The sequence below is a fragment of the Rhinolophus ferrumequinum genome, chromosome 4 (genome assembly GCF_004115265.2).
Source record: "Rhinolophus ferrumequinum isolate MPI-CBG mRhiFer1 chromosome 4, mRhiFer1_v1.p, whole genome shotgun sequence".
NCBI lineage: Eukaryota > Metazoa > Chordata > Mammalia > Chiroptera > Rhinolophidae > Rhinolophus > Rhinolophus ferrumequinum.
This window is the reverse complement of record NC_046287.1, coordinates 93,418,643-93,446,480: the sequence shown is the minus strand read 5'-3', so window position 1 is coordinate 93,446,480 and position 27,838 is coordinate 93,418,643. Positions and strand designations below refer to the sequence as shown.

General features: G+C 40.3%; 1 protein-coding gene across 3 annotated transcripts in view; it reads right to left on the bottom strand.

Moving 5' to 3' along the window:
- The window catches only part of DCLK1 (doublecortin like kinase 1), a 315,147-nt gene extending 289,367 nt beyond the window's left edge, over positions 1 to 25,780 (bottom strand). Inside the window, exons 1-3 of one of the 3 annotated variants that reach the window (XM_033103776.1) lie at positions 25,402 to 25,780; positions 20,353 to 20,747; positions 7,958 to 8,304 (exon numbers count right to left, since the gene is read on the bottom strand). In XM_033103776.1, coding sequence (XP_032959667.1) covers positions 7,958 to 8,304; positions 20,353 to 20,728 — 723 coding nt within the window. In that variant the 5' untranslated portion in view covers positions 20,729 to 20,747; positions 25,402 to 25,780. The remainder of the gene's footprint in view (positions 1 to 7,957; positions 8,305 to 20,352; positions 20,748 to 25,401) is intronic. The other 2 variants (XM_033103774.1, XM_033103773.1) reach the window with 2 other exon arrangements.
- Between the last annotated feature and the right edge of the window lie 2,058 nt (positions 25,781 to 27,838).

Sequence of the window (27,838 nt, the reverse complement as noted above, 5' to 3'; positions counted from 1 at the left end):
AAAACACACAAGAGTAGCTTGCAGATGTGTTACTAGAAACAAAAGCGCACTGGACAACTTGCCTGCTGAGGATCTTATACTGGGCAATAAAAATAACAAGGCTACAAAGGGGATGGCTTAATAATTTCAAGACATTTCCCACATGAACATACATAGTATTTTATGAAATTGCAAGCAAGAAACCAAACTGGATCAGAGTGGGGTCCAAATTTTTAAAGAAAAAAGCAAAGGAAATAAGCCAAAATATGCACAAGCACCATCTTGTCAATGAGATTGTAAGTCATTGTAAGTTACCTTAGTATTTTCTCATTTGCTTCAAAATTCTTTACAATGATCATATATTAATCTGACAATGGAAAAGCCAATTAAAACATAAATCGCCCATCTGTCCTTTTCTTTCTATGGCACGTTGTTTACAACCTAGTTCAGATCTAAAATTGGATTTTTTGAGTTTCATTTAATTTCTGAGACTGCCTCTTTAATTTAGTTTCAAGGATTTAAACTAATCAGAAAAATCTGCTGCAACATATTGTACTCTAGCACCACGAACACTCTGGACACCGTAGGGTTGTGTCTCAGCAATAATTAGGCCAGCTGCTATTCATGCGAATCTTTTACTGGCCCATCACCAATTTTTAAATCCATAGAACACATTGATTAGTTCTCTTTATTCACTGGATGGCTGAGGCAATGTCAGGAAGATTGAGAGTAATTCTCCTGACTCAGACAGCGAACATTTTCTAACAGACCATCTATTGCTTCCCCACAGGATCAAAGTGCTTTCAATAGAAAAAATGCTCTAAAACTGGACGCATTTTTAAAAAATTATCCTAGAGTCATTAAAGAAGCAGGAGCCTGAGTTACAAAACAAGCACCGTGATGAACCCTTTACAATCTGGTTCCACTGCACAGAGTACAACCAGGGGCACCAATCAGCTCCCAAATGGCCATGACCTGCAAGGACTTTGCAGAACCCTGGAGTCACTGTGCTCATGCCAGAGGTGTAGCCCATGGCAAAGTGGTCAACGGTCCAGTCATTTCGGCTTTCAATCATTTGTTGAATAATTTACCCCTACAGGCCCTAGAAGACAACAGGTCACCTTCCCTGCCTCATCCTATGAATTCTGATGGGGGGATGCCAATAGCCATCAGGCCAGCATAATCAAGAACTGTGGGCCTACCTACAAAAGACAGTGAATGGAGCCCAGGTGAGGCAGCTGTCAGTTCTACATGAGGAATTCAGGAAATGTGCCATGGATGAGGCCACCCTTGAGCTGAATCTTGAGAAATGAAAACGTTCTGGCTTTGCAGAGCTGTGGTGATGATTCCATGAGTTTGTCTCATGGATTGTTTCATTAAATTCTCATGACAACTTATAAAGCAGGCATTATTAGTATTCCCATTATACAGATGAGAAAACTGAGGGGTATCCAAGAATTAACTCTTCCCAATGAAAGAACAGATTCCACTGTGTCGAGGGTAGAGGACCGGCTTGAATTTAAGACTATTAGTCTTAAACTATGTGTTTGAAACCAGTCTATAAAAATGAAGGTTTTTCCTCTATATTATTTTATGCGTGTATCTATACTTAAATTGCAGCATACCTAAGCAAATATCCTTATTACAAGTAAATTCAATATACAGGATTTTTAAACTTCAATGATCAGTTCAGTGGGGAACTAACAATTTTCTAGGTCTGAACGAGAAACTTGATCCATCTAGATTTTTCAGATTGAAATCTGAATGCAGGTCCAGCTGACTTTAAAGTCAAGTTCTTTCCATCGCTCCAATATGTTCCCTCAGGGCGGAAGAGACTCACAGGCCAAATCAGGGCTCTTAATCTTTGCAAGTCGCCACTAAGAGATGATCCCAAAGCCCACAGTCTTGTAAAACTGCTCAAAGTGCCCTCAGCATACTAAAGGGAGGGCTTCTGAAATCATATCTTCAGTTCTATAGAGGGACACTACAGAATTCATTTTACAGCAAATCAGAATTCAATGTACAGAAAACTGACTGTTGCTGAAACTAATCTGAGCCTAAAATATAACTCATTGAAAGCACAATTGAATGACAATTGCATTGTCAGAGGAGCTCAGACTGGAAGAAAAGGACTTAACTTCCCAATTTGGGGGAATTAATATCTACGTAAAGACATGTGTAGCTTATAAGTTCTGATTATCAACCAAATGTAACTGAAAGTAGCACATTCTATTCTGGACACGTGAATTCCCTAAGTGAAGTATCGTAATATTCTTAAGACCTTTTTTCTTTGAAAACAGCTAAGATTTTCCATCAATTCGGAGCTCTAGCAAATCATGAAGCTAGTTTAACATGTGCTCTGAGCTTCTGTAGGGAATTTTAATTTGACAACTTAAATGTAAGCTAAATTATTTGTATCAACTGTTTTTTTACAAATTGCAAACAAAATGAAAAGGTGTTACATTCACTTTCACAACATAGATAATATAAAAAAATCATAATAGTAAAAAAAAATCCTTGTCCCAAGAATGAAGGGTTTAAATATGCTTCAAGAAAAGAAGTTAGAGCTGTCACAGAAGTTTTCTTAAAAAAAAAAAAAAAAAAAGCCACTATTACCAACAGCTACAGAACTCCTTGTCCAGTCCAACCATATCCTATCACATCCTAAACTCCTTCCTTTTCATTTGGAAACCTCTGTTTTTCACATATTCTATTCTCATTCATTGCTATAGCGAAGGTCAGATGTAGTAGTAATGTGTACCACTTCTTTAACTTGTAAGGGAAAGAAATATTCTAATCCCAAGGGTGAAACAAATTATTTTCACTTCAGATGAGGTATTAAAAACCAAAAGGAAAACAACCAAAGACCATTTTGTGATATCTGATTGATAGATTCCTATTGATCATCACTACCACTTTCCGAATTCCAATAAACTCATATAGTACTAGTTACCTAAAATAAATGGCTGCAATTATTATGACTCATTTCCAAGCACCCTTTGAACTTAATGTTTGTAATAGGCAAGGGGATTCACTGAACAAAAGATACAAGGAAGACAGTAACTGATTAACTTATTAATAGCTACTGGGATTTCCTTTACCTAGCAGCTGCTATGGTCTGAATGCTTGTGTCCCCCCAATATTCATATGTGAAACACAACCCCCAGAGTGACTGTATTAGAAGACAGGCTTTTGGGAGGTGGTTAGGTCACGTGGATGAAGCCCTCGTGAACGGGACTACTGCCCTTATGAAAGAGACTCAAAAGCTCCCTAACAGGTCGTTCCATGAGAGGACACTGCAAAAAGGCGGCTTTCTATGAGCCAGGAAGTGGGCTCTCACCAGACCAAATCTGCTGGCATCTTGATATTGGACTTCCAGCCACCAGAACTGTGAGAAATAAATTTTGTGGTATATAAGCCACTCAGGCGTTGGTATTTTGTTATAACAGCCCGAACCGACTCACGCAGCAGCTCTGATGCCTGTTCTTACAGTTTTCCATCTAAATCAGTTTATGGGTATCTCTACTTCGGCTGAGTGACTCCTAGTGTTTTTCATATTAGGAAGACAATAGACTGTTTGCTCACTCTAGCATGTTAGCAGTGGCGGGTTTTACAAGGTGCATGACTTATTTATGTGAAATGCCTATAAGGTAAAAATATAACAGCCTTGAGTGAGTTTTTCCTCTGCTGCCAAAGTACACTGCTATTTTGCTGATGAGTAGATAAGAGGGGAATGGGCATATAGTTTCTACTTTAAGAGCAACCTAGTTTGTCAGTATTACTATATGACTTTGATACTATTTTGAAATATTACTATATTTAGTGGGGGAGGGGATGATTGGGAAGTGTCTTCTCTATGATCTTTACAGTATAAATCGCCTGCTTAGACATGTACTGTTCTAATACTTGTTGTGGTTTGTGATTCTAAGCAAGGATTCAGGAACCACAGAATTAGAGGATTTAGCAGCTCAAACCAGCCAGATGTGCTGGTCCCCCAAAAGAACTCAGGAAATATGCAAATGTATCCTTGCAGCAAATCTTGTACCTTTTGGGCTTATTTAAATCACTTGAAAAATAGTCACACTCCAGATGACCTCTGGGAGTAGCTGCTTGGCAGGCTGAGGGAATAATCCACAGAAAATTCCAACATTGGAGCCTGGACTGGGGCAAGAGGGACAGACTCTCACAGAGCCTCCCCTGGGCTATGGAGAAAGGGGACATGATTGTAACCTTCAATTGGAAAATACCTTCTTTCCTTCTTTGGGAGCCCTTTATCAAGGCCCAGAAAAGCAATGCATCACTGAAATGAAGACACGGCAATTGTTTCTTTGACCTCTCAGCCCTGCCTGCAAAAGTGCCTGACCACGTGGTGAGCAAAGGCCTCCCGATCACATGGTGTGAGAAGGGGTCAGCAAGGCGGTGACAACCTTCAATCAAAGCATCAGTGTCCTGAATTAAGAACAGAGTTGAAATAACTAGAAATGGTTTGCTCAGAAACAGGCCACTCATGAGCCACAAGGGTCATCTGGGGATGACCCTTTTTTGCAGCTTCCTGCAAAATGTCCACTAAGTGGTACAGCATTTCCAGTATGTTGATTTCCCGATTCTCAGCCTCAAAACTCAACAAGGTACATGCAATGAACTCTTACGTGAGGGCTTAAGGCAAATCTAAGAGGCCAATGGCAAGGAGGCAGAGTGGTGGCAGGAACAAGTAAGAACGGCATTGGGTCTGCACGCTCTAATGCCATCTCTGGGTAACATGTACCAGCAGGCACAGGCTCTCCTGGTGCCATTGCCGGGAAGCCCAGTGTCACCAGTTTCCATCCCAGGGATACATCTGCAGGCCACATGAAGGCAATCAGAAAAGCCATTCCTGTTTGCACATCTTCCTGTCTACTCATTTACTCAAAGCACTCAAGCTATTGATTTTTTTTAAATTAGTTTCAGGTGTACAAAAACAACATAATGATTAGACATTTATATACCACACAAAGTGATCACCCCAATAAGTCTGTTACCCATATGAAACTATACATAGTTATTACAATATTATTCACTATAAAGCACTGTGCTGTGCTTTATATCCCATGACTAAGCGATTGATTTTTAAAATAATTTTATTTCCTCAATGCAAAAAAACAAATTTACCTTTAAAAACTTTATTGGGCATTGGATTTCCCATATCTTCATGGACTTGACACAGGGCTCGATTACACTAATTTTTAAAAAGCAGGTGGGACAAGTGATCTTAAAAGTGATGTCCTTTTGACAGTATGTGGAGCCCAATGGTCAGGATAAGATGGTGGTGGCACCACATGCTACCCTACTGTGGCAGAGTATCATGCCACAGGAAAGCTTGGAGGAAAGGGGTTTATTCTCAGAGGCTTATCAAGCCTTAGTCTCTGCAAGGCTGTCAAAAAATCCCACTCTAACAAACCACTCATGGGGACAGATTTCTCTTTTGAACAGAATTGACTCTAAAGACTCCTAGGGACCATGAAGAAGCATCTTTGTTCCTACTTGGAACCCAAGCAAAAACTCTCTATGTTCTTTCTCCTTTATCATCCATTCCTCTGCAGCTTTTCACCTCTCTTGCTATGAGGACAACATGCCACAATGCAGGAAATGCCCCGATAGCAAACTGAACACTCAACAACAACAACAAAAAACAGTTGAATACAACAGTCGGCAGAACAAGTACAGGACAAAAATACACAGCAGAAAACTTTCAGATGTTAATGATTTGGATAAATTAATTGAAAATTCTTCCTCAGTACACTTACATTTGATTGGTACTTTAATATAATCTACTACTGTACAGTGGTTACTCGTACAAGTTCTGGAGAGAGACTGGTTCAAATCCCAACTCTGCCATTTATACATGCGTGCTCCTAGACATGTTTTTTTTAATAGACAAATTCTGTGCCTTAGTGTCCTCATCTGTTAAATGGGGATAGTAATCAAGCTGTTATGATGATTAAACATGCTAATACATATAAAGCACTTTGAATAATGCTCAATAAAGCTATGATCATTATTATTATAGTTCAGATTTGCTTTCACATGTATTATCATAGTGGATCCCAACAAGCACTTTATGAAACAGAGGTTATCATTTGATCCATGTTTTACTGATGAGTACAATGAGGCTCAGTTAAGTGATTTGCTAAAAACATAAATAATCTGTGGCTGAATCAAAATTTGAATCCTGGTCTTCTGATATTAAACTTCAATTTTTTTCCCATTACATTGGATTAGTCACATGTAAACCACAGCAAATATAGCCATTAGAAAATATGGACACTAGATAAATTTCTAAAAAGAAGAAAACTATTGGGAATATCAGAGTACCTCTTCTAGGAATTTATTCTTAGAATAAACAAATGATCGGTTGACGGCAGAATTTACTAAAATAGTTAAAGCTGATTTTTAGATTCAGTGTGTAGCAATTTGGAACCCCCAAAATTCTGAAGTGAGGGGGGAGGAAAAAGATTTATTGGTATGTATTCTTTGTTGTAAATTTTACTTTTTATGAAAACCAGTCAACTCCCATCTTGAGAAACTTAATACACAAAAATGCAAAACTACAAGATGGCTGAGTCACTCATTACAGAGGGAAACCCTAAAGAGCTTAAATGTTTAAATGTGAACCTTGTCGTCTTATTGTTGCTGTAACTTACAAGCAGCAGTGGACTTTTTGATCACTGATAAGTATATTGGTAACCTTCAGGCTACACCCTCTTAGAACTAGAAGACAGGGAGTTTTATCCTTCAGAATCCATATCCACATGACACTTAGGGGAAGTTTTATGAAACAAACATTGGTAAATATAAATGAATAACTGGCAGATATTCCTTCTTTTCTAATGAATTTTATAATCTAGAGCATTTGAATGGATCTCTAGGGCAGGAATTCTTTCACAACTAACACTCTTTCTACTATTTGCAGCTATTTTTAATTCATAGTTTGAATGAGTTAGCCTTCAATAATTTACATTTGTCTTCTGCTTAATAAGATCAACCTTTCAACTTATGCATCTAGTTTTGATTTTCAATATGTACTCTACATACAAATCGTTCTAATTATCTCTCAAAACAATTTTTAAAAAGCATTTGGACAGATGCATATTACAAACAATTTCAAGCAATGATAGTGTGCTAAAAATTATAATCTTAAAAAAGGATACTGATAAACTCTCATTGATCAGCAAATTGCACTGTACATATATTAGTGTTGTTTTATTCAGCTTACCATCAGAGTTCTAGCGAACATTTACAAAATTCCACACAAGACTTCCTTTAAATTCATCTGAGCAACTCACATTAAAATGTCCACTAATCCAAGTCACTGAAGAAACATTCCATAGCTGAAAAAACCCTTTGTTTTAATGTTGAAATTATGGTTTGAAAACAAGATATATAATATGCTAGAAATGTGTGTCTTAAAGCTATCCAGATGGAAACATTTTATTCTTTAGATATGTACTTAAAAATCTATAAAATTTAAATAAAGCTCACAGTGAACATTACTGAGACAGTAAATTATAAGATATTATTTAGGCCAGAGAAAGGAATTCGATTTTTCTCTCCTAGTCAGAATTTACCTCTACATCTCTGTCATAGGCCAGGCTGTAAGACATTACTACAGGACACAATTGAAAACAAATGGTTGAAAAGCACCATATGTTAAGCAATTAATAAATGAAGTAGTTTTTCAATTATTAATTGCATAACATAATGGCGTAATCATTTAAGCTTCAGAGATGGGCATTTTTTCTTTATTCCTATGGTTAGTTCTGTCTAACACTATCTTTGGATTGGTTTGAGGCCAACAGCTATGTATTTGTTGAGTAAATGACCCAACTCTTTCAATGTCAGCAAAATGTATGTTTCCGATCCCCACTACATGCCAAATATATCCTCCACCTCCCTGGTTCTCGCCTGTAAAGTCACGGTCATACCACAATACCTCTCTTACCTGTTTCCCATCCAGGGTGTACAGGCGTTTCACCACTCCCGAGTCCAGCTTGATGGCGTCGGTTATATCAGTGAGAACCTGCTCAAAGGAATGAGCTGTTTTCTTATTCAGCAGAATCCTGACAGCTTTCCGTGGCTTCACCCCACTTCTGATGATGGTAACCAGCTTGGGCCGAATGAAATCCTTATTCTCCCGCACCTCGGAAGGGCTCCCTTTGGCAGTAGCCAGTGATGACACTGCTCGGGACGCCGAGGTGGTCTTGACATTCACAGACCAGTTGGGGTTCACGTTCTTGGTGTACTCCAGTTTCTTGAAGGGCTCTATTGAGCCACACACATAACTCTCTCCTAAGAAAGAGAGAAATATATTTAAATTTCCACTAAGGTAGACTCATTTTCTTTTTCTTAGTCTGTAATATTTTTCTTTTCTATCTAGAGGCAAGAGCTAGCATGATTAATAATTAAAAAGAAAGATTTCTGACTTCTATTCTGGCTCCATCAGCAACAGATGGATATCCTGGGGAAAGAAATCATAATTCCTCCCTTTCTTTATCTTTAGATTGATGATAGAAATATTCATAATCAATAGACTTCAGAAAGGTATAAAACTGAATTCAAAATAGAAAGTATGCTTTGGGATTTAGGAATATTTATATTTGCAGAAAACTTCAAAATCAGAAATACCTACATTTGCCACCTGAAATAATTTAAAAACTGGAAATGGGTCAGAAAATAGCTTCTCAAATGAGCCATGTAATTTATAAGTTTGATGGGAGTGTTTGCTAAACATTTTGTAAAGTCAAATACAATTTCAAAAGCAAGCAACTACCCTTCCTCTTCTTCCATCTACACAGGACCAAGCATTGCTATCCACAAACACTAGGAAGCCAGTTCACACCTGGTAATAGATCAAAGGTTTTGAGAGTGGTCAGCTTACAAACTGTAGCTTCATAAATTGACTCTCAAACAAATATAATTGTACAAAATGAATAAGAACTGAGGATGTAATGTAAAACATGGTGACTATATTTGATAACACTGTATAGTATAAAAGAGAGTTCTAAAAGAGTAGAATTTAAATGATGTCACACAAAAAAATATGTGAGGTGACAGATATGTTAATTATATGGGAGGGATCTTTTTACTATATATGCATATATCAAAGCATCACGAGGTACACTTTAAATATCTTACAATTTTATTTGTCAATTATACCCACATAAAAAGAAAATAAAAAATAAATAAAATTGTGATGAAAAATGACTCCTTAACAGAGAATAGCTTAATGAGAATGTTCAAAGTATTAAGTAGATGTGAATCACACACACAAAAGTAATACACTTAACAAGCAATGATAAATTATAAAATGACTGATTTAATATATACATATTCATAAAGTTAGTCTAAGCATTTTGAAATGAAAGATTTTATAATGGTCTTTTTCTGTATTAGTAAGTCTTCGTAAGTGGGAATAGGTTAAAAACACTAAAAAGCCTTCGTGACTGCAGGTAAAGTGACCTAGGACTAATCCCTACACAGCCCATTACTTTTACCTAAATCCTTGTCCTATTTTTAAATTAATAGTGCAAGCATCCAAGGCCACAGGATAAGTATTTACATAAAAATAACTGAACCAGGGTGTCGAAAATAGAAAAGCACAGTTACAAAGGTTATCAAACATTTACTTGGCAAATGTCTTTACAATATACTCTAATGTATATTTACATATACATTATGCTTCACTAGAAGTTGTACAAATAGTACAAATTTACCAAACCCTCTTTCTTTTCACTTAGCACATCATGACTGGTCCCAGCTATGCTGTTCTCAAGATGCATATAGATATCAAAAACATGTACAAGGGAACCCCAAGAGCAGGGAGTGTTTCTGAAGGCTTTCTGGAAAGACAGCGTACATGTGATAGAGGGAAGAGAGCTGAAGTCTGGACTAAAGACCTGGCTTCTCCAAGCATGTGCCTGTGGGAAAGTCCCCTAGTCTTCTCAGGAGTAGTTTATTCATCTGTCAAAAAAAGGCTACTCCAGGGGTCACTTTTATGTCACCAAGTTTCGGTGAAGATCAAATTAGATAGTAGAGGTCAAAATTATCTCAAATGCAAAATTCCTACACAAGTGAAAAATAATCTGAGGCTGTGGTAAGTCCAAAAGGAAAGTTTAAAAATGAAATTACTAGAAATGAGTAAGCAAGTCTTATAAGGTGTTCATTGTTTCTAGCTACACAGTTACCAGTAGACATACTTTGGATCCACCTCAATGTGAAGATGCCCTAAACGTTCCCCAACAAGACACACAGCCCATATGTCAGCTGGCCAAACCAGTCTGCCACAGTTCTGGGCTAATCAGACATGTGCAATTGTCTAATTATTTGTTAAGTTTATCTACTAAAGTTTTAATTCAAACAAAAACATGGAGTGGTTTACACTTCGACAAAGATATATATATTTTTTAACTTTAAGAAAGAAAATAATTAGAAAGGGAAGAATTTTTAAGTATTCACACAACAATACAGAATGGATTTGTTGGAAGAGAAAAGAAACACTTTTTTTAACATCTTAGATAAAATTTTAAAGAGATTTTTTTTAAAAGCTTGACAACTCTGAGAAAGTAATATTGGTTTGTTTCAAGTAACAACGACAAGAAACTTGTATTTAATTAGTGCTGTCACTTTGTGGGCCCTTTTCCTGGTTTACCAGATTTAAAGACTGACACGAAATCTTGGAGAAGGGTGTGCAATAATGCCTGACACTGTGCTAAAAGGAAAGTGACAGCTAAAGGGAGAACAACGAGCTGGCCATCAAACTCAACGTCACATACCATACAACAATGTCATTTAACATCTACATTATTCAAGAATTCAGAAAAAGACAAGATGGGTTTCCTTATGTCAATAAGCTTCTATTTAATTGTGCAAATATATTTACATTAAATCTATTTGACCCATGTTTTGGCTATTTTTATTTTAATCATAATTCTGAACATCTCCCCACCACTGGACCCTGGACTCTGTTTTAATTCAGTTAAAGTTGATTGTATTTTATAATTTAAAAACAAATAGCTCTTTCAATGAGATAGTATCACTGATAACTGTAAATTACAAATCATAATTTTTCTGTATGGGAAGAATGCATAATCTTGATTTGGTCAAATAGCTATGGATAGCCAGTGTTTAATTTCTTCCTTATTGAGACTAAGAGTTAAGAGATATGTTATATTCTTGAATAGAAAATCAATATGTTATATTCTTGAATAGAAAATTAATAGATGGCATTCAAGTCCTAACATGAGGTATGTGTGTGAAAGACCATCAAAAAATAACAAAACAAAGTAAAACTTGCAATTATTTATAAAAACTTATAACTGATAATTATTACATACTTCTTTTCATATACACTAAGCCATCCCAAAGTTTTATGGTGTAATTTATACTGCAACAACAAAATAAAAGTTAATTTATCTAAACCAACGTATATTTGAGCAAAATAGCCTGTGACATTGTGACTTACAATAAAAAATATATGTTTGGTCTTCATAACATTTCTGGCATAGAGTCCCTAAAGCCCTTGTCACTTTGGAACTTCCTAAATAGTAAGAACAATAAAGCTGTCTTGATATTCATAACAAACCCCTCTAAACCACACCTGTTATGTTAACAAGGTGCTTTTAGAAAGTATCTAAGGATGGCAGCTGGATGCCAGGGGAACAAACCATGTGATTGGAGGATTTGAACTTTCAGTCCCACCCCCCTGACCTATGGAGGGGAGAAGGGCTTGAGGCTGCATCAGTCTCCAATGACTAATGATTTAATCACTCATGCCTATGTAATGAAGCCTCCATAAAACGCCAAAAGAACAGGGTTAGAAAAGCTTCCAGCTGGTGAACACATGGAGATTTGGGGCGAGTGTCGTGCTCAGAGAGAGCATGGATGTTTCAGGCCCTTTCCCCATACCTTGCTCTATGAGTCTCTTCCTTGTGACTGTTCCTGAGTTATATACTTTTATAATAAACTTGTAATCCAGTAAGTAAAACATTTCTCTGAGTTCTGGGAGCTGCTCTAGCAAATTAATAGAACCAAAGGAAGGAGTCATGAGAACCTCCTATCTATTAGCCAATCCATCAGAAGGACAGATGACAACGTAGACTAGCAATTGGCATCTGATGTAGAGTGCGTGACAGTCTTGCAGAACTGAACCCCTTAACCTGTGGTACCTGATGCTATGTCCAGGAAGAAAATATCAGAATTGAGTTGAATTGTAGGATATCCAGCTGGTGTCACAGAGAATTACTTGAATGTGTGGGGGGAAAAACCACAAACATTGAAATTTTACAGCCCAAAATTTTCTTTGAAAGTTTTGAATTGTTTATTATAGATAAAGTTAAACAAGGACAGAAAATGGTAAAGTTCATAGATGATTTAAAGGAAATGGTATAAAAATCTATTTAGAAGTGGAGCTGGAAATTACTGAACATAATGATTTGCTGGTTAGTTATCACACTGTCAGTTTTGTTCCAGTTTATTCCAGCCAAAAATCTTTGTCTTAAGACTGATCCCCACCTTAAAATTTAATACTCTGGGTGTCCAAGACTTCCCAACACAAATCAAGAACTGCAGAAGCAGCATCTGTCTAAATTTCTGTGGCATTTACAAAAGCAAGAAAACTAACATTTGCTTTTAAGCAAAGACAGAGATAAAGAAAATGACCGTTTATAACAACCACAAAAAAAGATAAGGAAATAAAGTATGAAATTATGCTTGGATCCAACCAACTATCTCCTAAAAAATCAGGATATAGTAGCTTCTTCCCTGATTTAGGTATTTTAGGGAGAATAGAATAATTTCTATGTAAGCATATTAAATAATTTTTAAGATAATAAAGAATCCGTGTTTTGTTTTTGAAAAAAAACACATATGTATTTTAAAATTATTATATTTGCTGTTATTCTTCAAAGTATGGAAATAAACTTTCCTAACAAAGTTTGTTCTTTAAAAATCTGCAAAGGTAATTCTACTTTGTCATAGACTCCCGCAATGAAATTAGAGGATTTCTACTTAAAAGAAATTCTCTAAGTCACTACCAAAAACTTCCAGTAAGATGGCATCAGCTCCCTGGTTGACCAGGCCTGTGGTGAGTCAGTCAGGAAGATGTTACTCCACAAGATGCCATATTAGAAGAATCTGGAAGTTTGCCCTGTTTCCCCTTATTGCTGGACGGTTTTCATTGGCTAAGAGTTGTGACTTGTACATTCCAGCTGTGATATCACTTGACCTCAGTTTGAAAATAACTTAATCTCCAGTCTTTGCATTACTAAAGACTATTACTACCTCCTCTAGGATTCCTTTAAGTTCTAAATGTGGCATATTCAAAAGTATCTTAAGGTGGATTACCCATAGTATATTTCATTTTTCCAGAGTATAAGTATTCTTACTGAAAACTCTCACAATTCAGATTTACTATTGTGAGTTATAGTAAAAGCTGGGAAAGCTCAAATATATATCGAACCCTCTGAAATTGAACTGGGTTAAATTACATGAAGACATTATTTACAGAACAAAATATCATAAAGTGCCTTCTGGATATTATATTTTATGAGACTATCTCAGATATACACAGCAACATTTCATAATCTCCTAGAAGGCACTGGTTTATAAAGACAATTTTGATAGTGCTATTAAAGGCAAGAAGAAAGATTCCCAAAGGCACTTATGGATCATTCTTCCATGGAAGTGTCATAATATAATAGTACATAAAAATAAGCTTACAGAAAATAAAATTTGAATCTGTACGTCAGGCCTGTGGAAAATGTCAACTTCTCAAATTCAAAGCAACAGAAAAATAATACAAAGCAAAAAATGGGGAGATCCAATTTTTTTTAATTCAAAACTGATATAATTGAAAAGTAAAGAAACTAAAATGAAAAAGGGAAAACAGATTGTGGATCTGTAATACAACTATAGGTTAATATAATGTGCAAACATATTATAATTTACTAAAATGTAAGGTACTAAAATATATGACAAAGGATAAAAACACAGTAAAATAAAAACATAAAAAACTACAGATATTATAAATTCATAACAACCCTTTTGGAAAGCAATGTGGCAAACTGTATTGGAAGCCATGAAAATATTTATTTTCACGGCTAAAAATTTCTCCAAATAGCAGAACAACAGATAACAAAATTACAGCAAGCATATACAGCATTGGCCATGAAATGCCAACATTTAAAACAACCTCCTAAAGATTTCCAGTCAAGAAAGCAGAGTAGGTAAATGTGTGCTTACTTCCTGTCATGACCACATCAAAATTACAACTAAACTACAGAACAACCATCACTGAGAATCACTTGAAGTCTAGCTGAACAGAAGTCCTATAACTAAGGACATATAGAAGAAGTTTCCTCAAGACTGGCAGTTGGAGCAGAGACAGAACAGGCTAGTCCCCATACCCACGTGTGCTGGTTAAAAAACGGAAGGGATATCTCGGCTGCAGAGGTCCCCCCTAAGGAGCAAAAGGTCCCAGCCCCACACCAGGCTCCCCAGCCCAGGGTTCCAGTGCTGGGAAGAGAAGTCACCACAACTTCTGGCTGTGGAAAACAGAGACAATTGTGGCTGAGTGAGAGGAGGATGGCTGGAATCCCAGGTGTTCCTCGTAAAGGCCCCATGCACAGACTAACTTGCTAACTGACTGACTCACTGTGAGCTGGGGCAACAGAATAAAAGAAGCACTAGAGACATATGGAGAGGAACTGAATTGTCTGGCTGCAGGGTGAGGGCAGGAGAGGCAGCTTTATACCAGACAGAAGTGTCTTTGTTGAGCCCTCACCCCTCTCAGCAAGGAGATGCAGGTGGCCACCATCTCTTAGTCTCCATCAACTTGGTGAACACCATGCACCTTTGCCCTGGTGATTTCCTGAGAACCCACCCCAGCCAAACTGCTTCCAGTGGCTTTTCCATACAAATGACCCATCTTGGCTCATGCTGTGGATTTTCCTAAAATCTCTCAAAGGTTCACAAACCCCAAACAAGCAGCATCTGTCTTTGGCATACCCCATACCTTTTGCTGAGCAGCCCCAAATCCGGCACTACCTTCAGCTGTTTTCAGTTTGCAGCTTAGCCTCTCCCAGGCAACTCCAACCCCAGTCGAGGTGGAAGACATCTGTGAATCATTGTGGCTCACACCAGCTGACCCCAGGTAGGGCAGAGGCAGAGGCTGAACTTGGCCTGCAGTAGGGCCCCGCCAAAGAGGTTCTGAGGCCTGCACATGCAGTGGACAGCTTCAAACCAAACTGGAGCACCTCCTGGCTGCCTGAGGATGACACACCCAAAGGGCAGACTGGGCAGGCAACAGAGACCTGATAAAGTGAATCCTACTCCCTAGGGTCAGCCCCTGCACAACAGCTCTTACATTGTAATCATGGCCAGTCCACAAACAATCAGCTGGAGGATCAATCCCTCCCATCAATGTGCAAACAGCAATCAAGGTTCACTACAACAGGAGGGCACACACAACCTACAAGAGGGACACACGTGGAGCACCTGGATCAGGTGACCCGAAAAAGGACACAACGGGGTCCCAAAGGACACCTACTACATAAGGCTACTCTACTAAGACCAGGAGACATAGAAGTTCTGCCTAATACATAGAAATAAACATAGGAAGGCAGCCAAAATAGGGAGACATAGAAACATGTTCCAAATGGAAGAACAGAACAAAGCTCCAGAAAAAGAACTAAACAAAATAGAGACAAGCAATCTACCAGACACACTGGTATAAAATCTACCAGACACACTGGTATAAAACACTGGTTATAAGGATGTTCAATGATCTCAGTGAGAACTTTAACAAAGAAATAAGAAACATAAAAATGGAGATAGAAAGCATAAAAAAGAACCATTCAAATATGAAGAATACAATAACTGGAATAAAGAATATATTAGAGGGAATCAAGAGTAGATTAGGTGAAGCAGAGGTTTGACACACCAATGCGTAAAATAAGATAGCAGAAAACACCCAATCAGAACAACAAAAAGGAAAAAGAATCCAAAATAATAAGGATAACTTAAGGGGTCTCTGGGACAACATCAAGTATACTAACATTTGCATCATAGAAGGAAAAGAGCAAGAGCAAGGAATTGAAAACCTATTGGAAGAAATAATGATGGAAAACTTCCCTAATCTAGTGAAGGAAACAGACACACAAGCCCAGGAATCATGCAGAGTCCCAAACAAGATAAACCCAAAGAGGCCCACAGCAAAACACATCATAATTAAAATGCCAAAGCTTAAAGACAAAGAGAGAATCTTAATAGCAACAAGAGAAAAGCAGTTATTTACAGGGGAGCTCCCATAAGACTCTCAGCTGATTTCTCAACAGAAACTTTGCAGGCCAAAAGGGATTGGCACAAAATATTTGAAGTGATGAAAAGCACAGACCTACAATCAAGATTACCCTGTTCGGCAAAGCTATCATTTAGAATTGAAGTACAGATAAAGAGCTTCCCAGACAAGAAAAGGTAAAGTAGTTCACCACCACCACACCAGTATTACAAGAAATGCTAACGGGACTTCTTTAAGAAGAAGAAAAATAATAAGATAAAAAATATGTATAATAAAATGCCAATAACTACACACTATCAATAATGTAAATGTATTAAATGCTCTAATCAAAAGACATGGGATGGCTGAATGGATGAGAAAACAAGACTCTTACATATGCTGCCTGCAAGACACACTTCAGATTAAGAGACACACTTCAGATTGAAAGACACAGACAGACTGAAAGTAATGGGATAGAAAAAAAGATATTTCATCCAAATGGAAATGAAAAACAGCTGAGGTCACAATACTTGTATCATACAAAATAGACTTTAAAACAAAGGCTATAACAAGAGAACAAGAAAGACCCAGCAATTCCACTTCTTCGTATTTTTCTGAAGAAACCCAAAATACTAATTCAAAAAGAAATATGCAGCCCTATGTTCACTGCAGCATTATTTACAATAGCCAAGATATGAAAGCAACATAAGTATCCAGCAATAGACCAATGGATAAAGAAGAGGTGGTACATACATACGAGTAGTTATAATTATGTATGGTGTCAGATGGGTACTAGACTTATTGGGGTGATCACTCCTGAAGTTATGTAAATGTCTAATCACAATGTTGTACACCTGAATCTAATCTAATATTATATGTCAACTAAAATCAAAAAATAAAATAATTCTTTAAAAAATCATATTCAGTCCATTTTGAAGCAGTCCAGAATGTCGTCCTTGGTTTACTCTTAAGAGTGTGTGTGTGTGTGTGTGTGTGTGTACATACATACATGCATAGATAGACACACATACATGCATACCACACTCATACATGTATACTTGCGCCTTATCGCCAGCTCTCTCAACACACTTAAACCAAATTTACACATAATAATCTATGTCTAATAATAATAAAACAGTGCAAGTGACAATGAGACCATGTTAAATAAACTCTCATACATCATTGTAATTCAAACTTTTTAGTCTGCGATAAGTGAGAAAGAACAAACTTAAAATAAATAATTACAAATCAAATATGCTTGTTACTGAAACCATTAAACAGATTTAATTTAAAACTCAAACGTCGTCGTATCGGAAGAGGAAATGAGAAGCTAATACCGTGTACTGAAGTTTATACAAAATTAGGATGTAAAGTGAGAGATACAATCTTAATGCATGTGAAGCGACGGTTTGCATTTTAACTGACTAAGCAAAAATATAATTGACAAAGAGGGAAATCTAAATGAATTTCCAGCTATTACAAAACTAAGTGTGGCTGCGTGCTAATCACGAGTGCGTGATTTAAATGAGAAAACAATCTGCTTACACTGAAATTCTTTTGGAAATGCAGCTAATCTGTGAACTTACACACTGTACTTAAGGACCCATTCATTCAATCAGAGAAAAAGTGTATTTTTGCCAAAGGTCAGTTTTTTAACATCAGAATATTCAATCTGCAATTACTTCATATTGATTGGGGAGAAAAGTATTTGGACACAAATGAAAATATTAAAGTGTTTCTGGCAGCGGTTTCTGTCATTCCTGGAATTGAGTCATGGTTAAAAACATTTGTTTTCAAGAAGCTGATACAATAAAATTTCATTTAAAGCCCCTAAGTATACCCCATTCATTATCCCATAAGTGGCAGTTATGCACTCAAGCGCTGACACCAGCCTTCCTGGGTTCAAACCCTAACTCTACCATTTCTTGTGTGACTTTGAACACATCACTTAACCATATCGTGCCTCACTTTTCTCATCTCAGTATTAGGGCGATAACAGCACCTACCTCCTACGAGCACTGTGAGAATTAAATATGTTCATATATCAAGACCATGCTCAATAATGGTGAGCTATCATTATTATCCTCTGTCAGGACAGCAGTCTCTCAGAGCAGGCATTCTTTTGTGGTAAAAAAAAACTGACAAAGAAGATGTGGGAAGTATGCCAGGACTTTGCTGGTCCCCAAATGTCAAGTACTGTCATTTTCCACCTCTCACATCCTCTCCTTGATGGTTGGGAATCATGGGAATAACTCTGGCTGCTTTTCAGTAAAGATCATGTCTGGGTGGGAAACTGATTGAAGTACCCCTCCCCCCATAGATGTTGCACATGTGACTCTAGAACAGAGTGAGGAGTCAGCTTTGGCTCTCTTAGCATGTGCTTTGGAGATATTGGCATACTTTCCCTACAATTCCATCAGCCCTCAAAGGGGTGGTCTGCTGACTGGTCATGCACTTGACTTTGCATTTGATCTTTATCCAGATCCCTTGGAAAATCCCACCAAATGTTTTCTTTATCCTTGCATTTCTCAAGGTCATGCAAAGGACAGGGCACAAAAATCAAAGGTGATACAGAAAGATTTCAAGTTCATTCTTCCCCTTTAATTTACTGGAAGTTCCAACATCTGAATAGAAGGAAAAAGGCCAAGTTTACAGGCATCTTGGCAGGGTGACGAGTCATCAAAAAGAGATGTGAATTCCCACAAAATAAACACACCAAAGCCAGGCTCCTCCGCACCCTCACAAGTCCAGTCATACTGTGACTGCAGTGGCATGCCTGCCAAGGGAGAAAGGGAAAGAAACTGGGAGAAAGACAGAAGCCCTCAGTCTTGAATCACATACAAACTCTGGCTCCAAAAGAGGACAAGAGTGCTTTCCTGTGTGCGGTCAGGGCAGAGCAGCCCAAAACTCCACAGGAGGCTGAAAGAAATGCTTCCTGCTTCCTGCACAAGAGAGGGAGGTCATTACATGCATGGGATTCATCCAGGAGCCAATAAGGCAACAGGGCCTGAGCAAACATATCTGGATTAAAGATGAACTCCGAGTGAAGCCAAGTACTTCCAACCTCCAGACTTCCTTTCTCACATTCCTTTGTGCTATGTATTCCTTCACCGGGACCTTGAGACCTCAATCTTAGAACAACCTACTCTCCAAAGAGGATCAGCCATTTTGTTTACACCTTAGCATGAATTTAATCCCAGTTTTTTCTCTGCAAGTCATTTTCCTTTGCTTATGATTTCTAAGGTGATTAAAGGCTTTATGCCCTGTTCCAATGGGGTTAGTACTGAAGCAAGTGTAGCTCAAAGTAGGGGATAAGGGCACAGGACACCAGGCCTCATCCATGGACCCAAATAGTCCTATTTCCACGTGAAATGTTTAAAGCAGATAATTACTGTTCACCTAAACTGGACTGAAAAAAATAGACTGAACAGATTAATCCCTTTATATCCTCAAGTACCATAGAAAGGTAACAATCCTTTAAACTTAAAAGGAAGCATCATATAGGAAAGAATTATCAGAAAACCTAATTTGTGGTTCAGCCTCACCATTAAGTACCATGTAACCATAGACACGTCACTTGAATTTTCTGGGCCTCAGTCTCCTCTGATAAAATTAATGGGTTTGATAACCTATCTAAGGTCCCTTTCGACTCTAAAATTTCATGATCCATTCATTATTTTCAGGTATCACAATAGCAAAAGTTCGGTTTGTATTTAGAAATGAATATGAACTATGTGATTAAAAATATCAAAATGGGTTTTTTAAACTAATATAGCACGGGTGCGAGAAAAAACTAGAGCATGTGGTAGAATGAAGACACTTTCCCCCTCAGCTAGCTGACCTAATACCATTAGCTATTAGCTTTCTTTTTTTTTTTTTTTTTTTTTTTTTTTTTACGCTATAGTACATCAGCGTGAACTCTCAGACGTCTGAAACAGTAAGGATCAGAGCCGTACAGCGGAATGCGACCTCTCAGAGGTGAAGTGGAAGCTGGCTACAACCATGTGGAAATGTGAGCCTGTCCTCCGGGGTCACTGGGGAGCTATCTCCTAGCACTCACTCACCTTCCACCAGTTGGTCCAGGCTGGAAATCTTCTTGAGCCCATCGATGCTGTAGATGGTTCTCACTCCCTGGGGCAAATTCACGTTATCCGACAGAGTTCGGGTCAAATCAGCCAGCAGAGCCTCAAAAGAGCGGAACCGGTCTGGCGAGATGGCATACACAATCCCTTTGAAGTATCGATCTCCATTTCGATAGAAACGAACTTTCTTGGCCTTCTTCTCAGAGCTAAGGGTTTGCAGCGTGCGGGTTCGGTAAAAGCTGCAGTGGGCGCTGTGCGTGGGGCTGGGCAGCCCGTTCACCCGCGACCCTCTGCTGTATCTCTGCGCCTTATCCCGCTCATCAAAATGCTCCAGCTCCATGTCTCTGCCGAAGGACATGATGGAGTTCAAGTTGAACCTATGAGGCACAGCAACAAAGACAGACACATACTGATGTTATTTTAAGATCATGAGTTGAAAGGCTCAGCTTGAGAGCAGCTGGTGGAAATATTGCTATAATTAATGATATATTTAATATGAGTTATCAAGTTGAAGGAAGGCAACAAAGAAATAGAAGAGAACAGCTCCGTGGAAACAATGTATTAATCAACCCCCGTTTTATTAGAAACAGCTCCTATGTACTGACCACCTAACCTACAACATATCAGGCTTTGAACAGCTATCATTTTCAACAGTCATAACAAACCTTTCAAAGTATTATTATCTCTATGTGATGCTGAACAAACCGAGACACAAAAATTCCTCCTAAGTTTCTCCAAGTAATACAGTTGAGAAATGCTGGAACCAAGAACCCCGACACAGGTTTGCCTGACCCCAAAGCTCAAGGCCGCCTGCAGAGCTGCCTGCCAATCCTGGTGGCAGGCAGGAAACAAGCTTCCACACCACCACACCGCTAAAGATAAGCAGTGGTGGTGGGCCAGGAAATAAAAAAGGGTGGGTAGTGTTTCACAGTCAGATTGTCAACATTTTACTGTTCCACGCGTCCAGATGGAAAGGAAATGGAATCAATCTGTAAGTCCTCCCAACTGAAGTAAGATTTTCCAACATATTGAATAGAAATTATTTTAAAAAGCGAATTCACCATAACTTATTTATTAGGTTGGTGCAAAAGTAATTGCCGGTTTTTGCAATTATTTTTAATCTTTTTAAACCGCAATTACTTTTGTCCCAGTTTAATACATTTAGTGCTTTAGATAAATTGGAGTAAAAAAGAAGAAAAAGGAGGAGAGGGAGAAGAACAAAAAGCACGATAACAACAAGAAGGGACAAAAGTTACTTCTTCTTTCGGGGGCTTTGTGCCTTGTGGTTCAGGAAATCGAGGCTTAAAGATGTTGATCCAGACTTGACCTGGAGCTAGCTGTACAACCCTGAGAAATCTACTTGTTAAACAGCTTTAAGCCTTGATTTCTTCAGTCACACATGGGAATGATAGTCGTATCTACCTCAGAGGTAACATTAACTATCGAGTGAGTTCATATACATGAAACACTTAGGACAGCGTCTAACATGTAAGAAGTATTAATTTTTTGTTTTATTAATAAAATCTGCTTTACTGTTCCTGCTTCTCTCACGGAGAGAACTAGTGGGAACAGAATCTCCACCTTCTGGTAAGGGAGGCTGCTGGTGAGTCCTCCTGATTTCCACTTATGACCTTCTTAAAGAGATGCCCGCACCCGCAGGGTCCCCAGTTTACTCTCTGTGGAGACTTGTTATCAGAAAGCTGCCCCTGGGATTAATTCATCCTTGCTAACAGGTTAGTTGATAAAGGCTAGTGGTGTTGCCCCTTGCAGGTGGATCCTTGTTTTAACAGGTCGATCTAGAAAGTGGGAAAAGCTCAGCATTCAAGGGAAAGAAGAGCTAATGACAAAATTTCAGGTATGTTGAAATAAAATACAAATATAAAGGATATGGAGAATTTGGGGCAAGGACCTACACGTGCCCCCTAAATCCCACCACGTAGATGACGTCCCTTTTCCAAAGATCAGTCTAAACTAAGCAAAAGCACTGCCAAGCCTCCCTGATCTTTCTGTGACCCTCAGTAAAGGACCTCTGTTCCATTCAGAGTGGCTAACAATTCATGCTCAAAAGCACTGCTAGAGACTGTGTCCTCCTGAAATGAATGAAGAGGGAAAAGCTAATATTTATTGAATGCCTACAATGTGCCTGACACTAATATGCAGCAATCAATTGTGCAATATGCTAAAAATTCTCTTCTAAACCTCATGACAGTCCAGTGAGGCAGGCAACATTATTGTGACTGAAGGTGACTGTAGCATACATCCAGGGTCCCAAAGTCATAATTGAGGGAATTGGGGTTTGAGTCCAGATTGACTCTGACTACGAAGCTGTCCCTCCCTCCTTGCTGCTCCACGTGCTGTGTCCTAGAGGCCTAGAACCCCTGACACTGGACCCCTATTGCATGTAAAGTAGGGATTTCTTAAGCCCTCACTCCTAACTAGGTCTGTGACCTTGGGCAGGTCGCTGAGCTACTGAAGACCTCATCTGCAGACAGCGGAGGCAGTGGTCACCAGGCCTCTACTGTCTTAACCTGTTCGTGATGCGACTGCTGACCCCACTTGGGGCAGGGGGAGGGGACGCAGCGGAATGTGCTTAAAATCTGGAGTGATTATTAGTTCAGTGTCTTGTTTTTTTCTCCAAGTATGAAATCTACCTCATGCCTCTTAATAACTCTTAAGTCTAAATTTCCATTTTCCAGGAAAAGTTATAGCATATATAGGTAGGTATGAACTGGTTTCATTGATTTTGAAGTTCGATAACTTCAAAACAATTATCAGGTGATATCCCATCCTTCAGGCAGCTATTAATTGAGTTGAACAGAACCAATATTTTGTCCACGATAGTATAACTGCTCCTACTTTTAAAAACGTGTTTGTTTTCAAAAGGAGCTCTTTTGTCTCCCAAAAGTGGGCTGGGAAGATGAAACTGCCACTAGTCACGCCAACTCACTAAACTCTTCACTTTGTAAATTATAAAGGCCAGATTGGAGCTTGAAGGTTTTTGTCTTATTTATAAGCCAGTGATAATTTTTCCAACCGTAGGGTTTCCTCCCAAATCTACATAAACCCAAAGAAATCAAGTAGGACCCTAGCAAAGGATGGCAGCGTTGTGTCAGCAGAGAGTACAAATCTAATCTGAAGGGGCTTTCATCCAGTCACAAATCATTTAGCAATTATTGGAATTCCTTAGAGAGAACAGGCTTTTAGAACCAAGAATTCCACAGCAAATGAAAAAAAGGTGAATTAAAAATAGATAAAAGTTAATTTTGTTTTATTTGATTGGCATATTTCCTAGACTGGATCACACATTCAGTCAGGGCAGGGACCATGTCTTCTACTTTTCTTCACTGAGCCTGCCCCAAAGTAGGCACTGATGTTGGCAACAAAGAAAAACCACACTCAACCTGAAATCATTTCCGATGCTACACTAACACTAAATGAATGTCATAACCCACACTACACACCCTAGCATTCCAGTAATTAAGTGTGGCATCAAAATAGGTGCCCTTCCCCTTGTCTTGGCTGGCCCAGCACTCCAGGGGGGTTAGTCATATCTTTGAACCAAGAAGATTCACTGGGCCTCTACAGGCTCCCACTTTGTGACCGAAAGCCGCTAAAGCACACAGCCACATGTTCACAGACCATAGGTGACTGCAGGGCCTGGGCTGCATGTGTCCTGGTACCAAGAAGGTCACCAGAGAGATCACAGGCACTTGGGTGGGAGAGAAGGGGGCCTGGCTATCAGAGATTTTCCTTTAAACACTGCCAGGCCAAGAAGTCAGCATCCTGGATTGTTCTCTGTGCGATTTCTCACCATTTTGAGGAACCTATGTTCATCCTCCTCTAGATGAGCACATGAGTTCCTGTTTCAGACACCACCCACCCCCGCCCCCAACATACAAACACCAAGAAATAATTTGGCATGAATGCTACCACGTCTAAATAGATGCTGCACCTGGAAGTCCAGAGGCATATTTTTGCCAGTGGGACTAGAATGCTAGTGGATGGACAGGCTAGAATTAGAGGTACATGCGCCTTCAGAGCGCGTGCACCACCCTGGGCACAGACATCACAGGATGTGTGTAGGTCCTTTCTAATGTTCCTACATATAACCTCTCTTAAAATCATGTGACGAGTCACACCTACAACGCTGTCCTACTTTCCTTTCCCATCAAAAGGTGATTTTTCTTGAACATTTCATAAAATGTGTTCACGGAACAGCCTGCTGTGTGGCCGCTGAACGCGTATAATCTGGACACGCATTCACAGGTGCAGAGGGAGGAGGCCGGTTTGAATGAAACCTTTCATCTGCTCCATCTCCTACCAGCGCCGCCTTGCCAGATCCAGCAGCGATTCTGAGGAAACCTGGTTTGCGAAAGCCTCTTTTGTGGGGCAATGCAGGGCTGTGCGTGCGCTGATACCAGGAGGAAAATGCCTCTTCCTCTCTCTCCGCGTGCTTTTAGCACTGCAGGTACTAATTTGTACATGAGCAGCCTTGCTGTCCCTGAAGGAACTTGAGACCCTGCAAATGTACTTGCAACACCACACTGCAGCCACCCACCACGCGCCGATCGCCCCCATCCTCCGGCGCACACCACCCTCCCGGGCACACAGCAAAGCACACACAATAAGAGGCCTGGCCAGGCCACTCCTTCTAGGCGCAGACTTGGTCCCAGCTCCGCGGCCAGTTCTGACAATGACAAACACCTCCCCCAGCTCCTCTGCCCTGGCTCTCCTTCTCCACTAACAACACTGAGAAAAGCTGGGGAGACCCGTTCGCCCGACTCCCCATTTTAAGCCCAGTGTCACCAGACAAAAGAGGCAGGTGCCAGCAGTCCCGGGGCCGCCCGCACACACAGCCTCCGGCTGGGGCCGGGCTGGCCAGGCGGGTAGCGCCTTTCGAGGAACAGCGGGCGGGGCGGCGGTGGACCGAGGGGGGCGCCTGCTCTGTCCTCCACGCCCGCGTTCCCCGGCAGGCACCCCGCGGCTGGCCTTCCCCACAGCTCCCTTCCCCAGTGAAGGCAAACCACGCACCGATCTGTGGAGAGACGCCGCCCGGAGTCTTTGTGGCGGTGCGCGGGGCAGCCTCCTGGTGCTGTCCTCGCTGGGCTGGGCGCGGCCGGGGCTGCGGGGCTGCGGGGCCGGGGCCGGGGCTGGGCTGCAGCAGCTGCGGGAGCGCGGGCGTCTGGGCTGCAGCCGCTAGTGCAGGGATGTGCCTTGGCCCGTCCTCATTGAAATGCGGCGCTTCGCACAGCCTCACTCCAGCCTCTCTTCGGAGGAGGGCGGCGGCGGCGGCGGGCGCGCTCCCTTTTCTTGTAGCTCACTCCCTCACACGCCCTCCCCTCTCCCTCCTTCTCCTCTCCGCGTGCTCGCCCTGCGCCCCCGCCCTTCTTGGCAGGGCGCACCCACCACGGCTGCGCCCCGCGTCCTCCTCTTCCCCGTGCCCACTCCCGCCGCAGCGACCTCAGTGAATCTGGCTTGAGCAAACCCCGAAACCCCCCCAGTACCGGGAGTGGCTGTCTGGAGATAAGGAAAGATCAGATGGTGGACCTGGGGACAGAGGAAGGGAAAGTGGCTGTGGCTAGGTCTGAGCCAGGCAATACGCAAGACAGAGGGGTGAGGTGTGGCCGGGAGGTGAGACCCCCGCCACTCAGGGAGGCAGGGGAAACAGTTCCTGCCCCCACCACACAACATAGTCTGATGTGACCTCAAGGTTTGACACCTTTCTCAGAATTATGGAAGCCAGTGTGATGGCCTTCTCATCACTTCTCGCCCGGATCATCCTTGCAGCATCTCCAAAGAGGACCAACCTGGACCCTCCCAACCTTCCCTACTGTAGTGTCGCCCTCAGCCCCTTAATTGGGATAGGGCAGATCTATGCATAGATCCCTCCCATCATCGCCACCTGACCCCAAGACTTCAGTCCCCCTTGAAAGAGTGTGACCTCTGCCTGGAGCCACATATGTTGCAATAGAGCCCGGTTTCACTATTGGACACCTCGTGGCTGCCAACGCTGGTGGTCAGCGCTGGAAAGCCCCATGAGCTCACACAAGCCTTCGTTTGCTTCCACTCCAGGCGCAGGAATGTTCTCAGAGACCAGACAATTCACAGCTTCCTCCAGTTTTTCTACAAAAGTCTAGGGAGTGGGAGCAGATGGCAGACTTCTGTGAAACCTTAGCCTGCTTCAGTGAGCAGCCTGAATTTTGGTCTAGTGCATCTACTGGCTTTCAGTCATGTCGCTTGAGACATGTATTTGTCCCAAATACACACGTATGCAAAACACATATGTACTTTTCTCTCTTCCTGAGCTTGCAACTTTTGATGGAAAATCAAAATTTTATTTTTCTCTTGCCCACTGAGCCCAGTTATGTATTTGATGACTTATTATTAATGACTATTCTGAAAAACTTTCAAAGAATTATGGAAATACTAAATAATTACCATTTGTCATAATGAGATGCATATTACATATTCCACAAATGCTGCAATATTTATTTCTGAACTGTTGAATAGCCAAGGGATGAGAGTGCAATAAACTCACCCAGTTAACTAACTACAAAGGACTGTGTCTATTCCTTCAAAGTCTAATGCCAAGGGGTAAGGGTAGAGAAAGGAAGGAGCCAACTGCATTTTCTTAAGAACAGGAATCAGAGCTTCTGTTTCTCTTTCCAGTGACAAATGCTGTGATTTCTGCCAAATGCTAACCCAGGAAATATATTCCATCTTCTAAACCCTGTGGATACTCTATCAGGGTCATTTCTGAAGCACTTTAAGTAACTCAACCATATCTTACTTCTTTCCGAGCTCTTCTACCTGTGACATGCAGTTCATGTGTTCTAAGAAACACCTTTGAGTCTGATTCCCTCACTTGCGATGTGTTCTCACTAGAAATAGTTGGACATCATTAACCCTTTGAGGACTCCTCACAATGGACAACTGATGAGCACACTAAGTAATACCCACTGGCCACTGTGCTGTGGTCCTATCGTTTAGTCAGAACGGCAAGCTGGTACTAAATGGTATTGACCAGTCAGAAATAACTACAGAAGTGCCTAAGTCACTTTCCAGGGTAGCCTTCGGCAAATCTAACTCCTATTCAGTAATAACTCCTAATTGAAATGAAACTTAACCAGGAAACTCCTAATTCAAGTAAGTTTCAAAAAATAATGTTACTTCCTTTACATCACCAGGATGCTGATTAAAGAAGTGACTGGAATTAATGCATCCTTTTCCCCATGAAAATCCAAAGTTAACAGAGAGCACATTAGAACTCCCCAAAGCTAATGCTTTTTAAGCTGTGGACCCCACCTGCTGCTCCAAGCAGCCACAGCTCTGCATCCTGCAAGTTGTCAATGGCTTGGCCACAGTTCAGTCAGTGGCTCCTATTAACTGAGTGCTTGCTTTTTGCTGTGCGGGGGGCTTTTATATATTTTCTTATTTCATTCCCACAGGAACCATTCGAGGTAGGCAT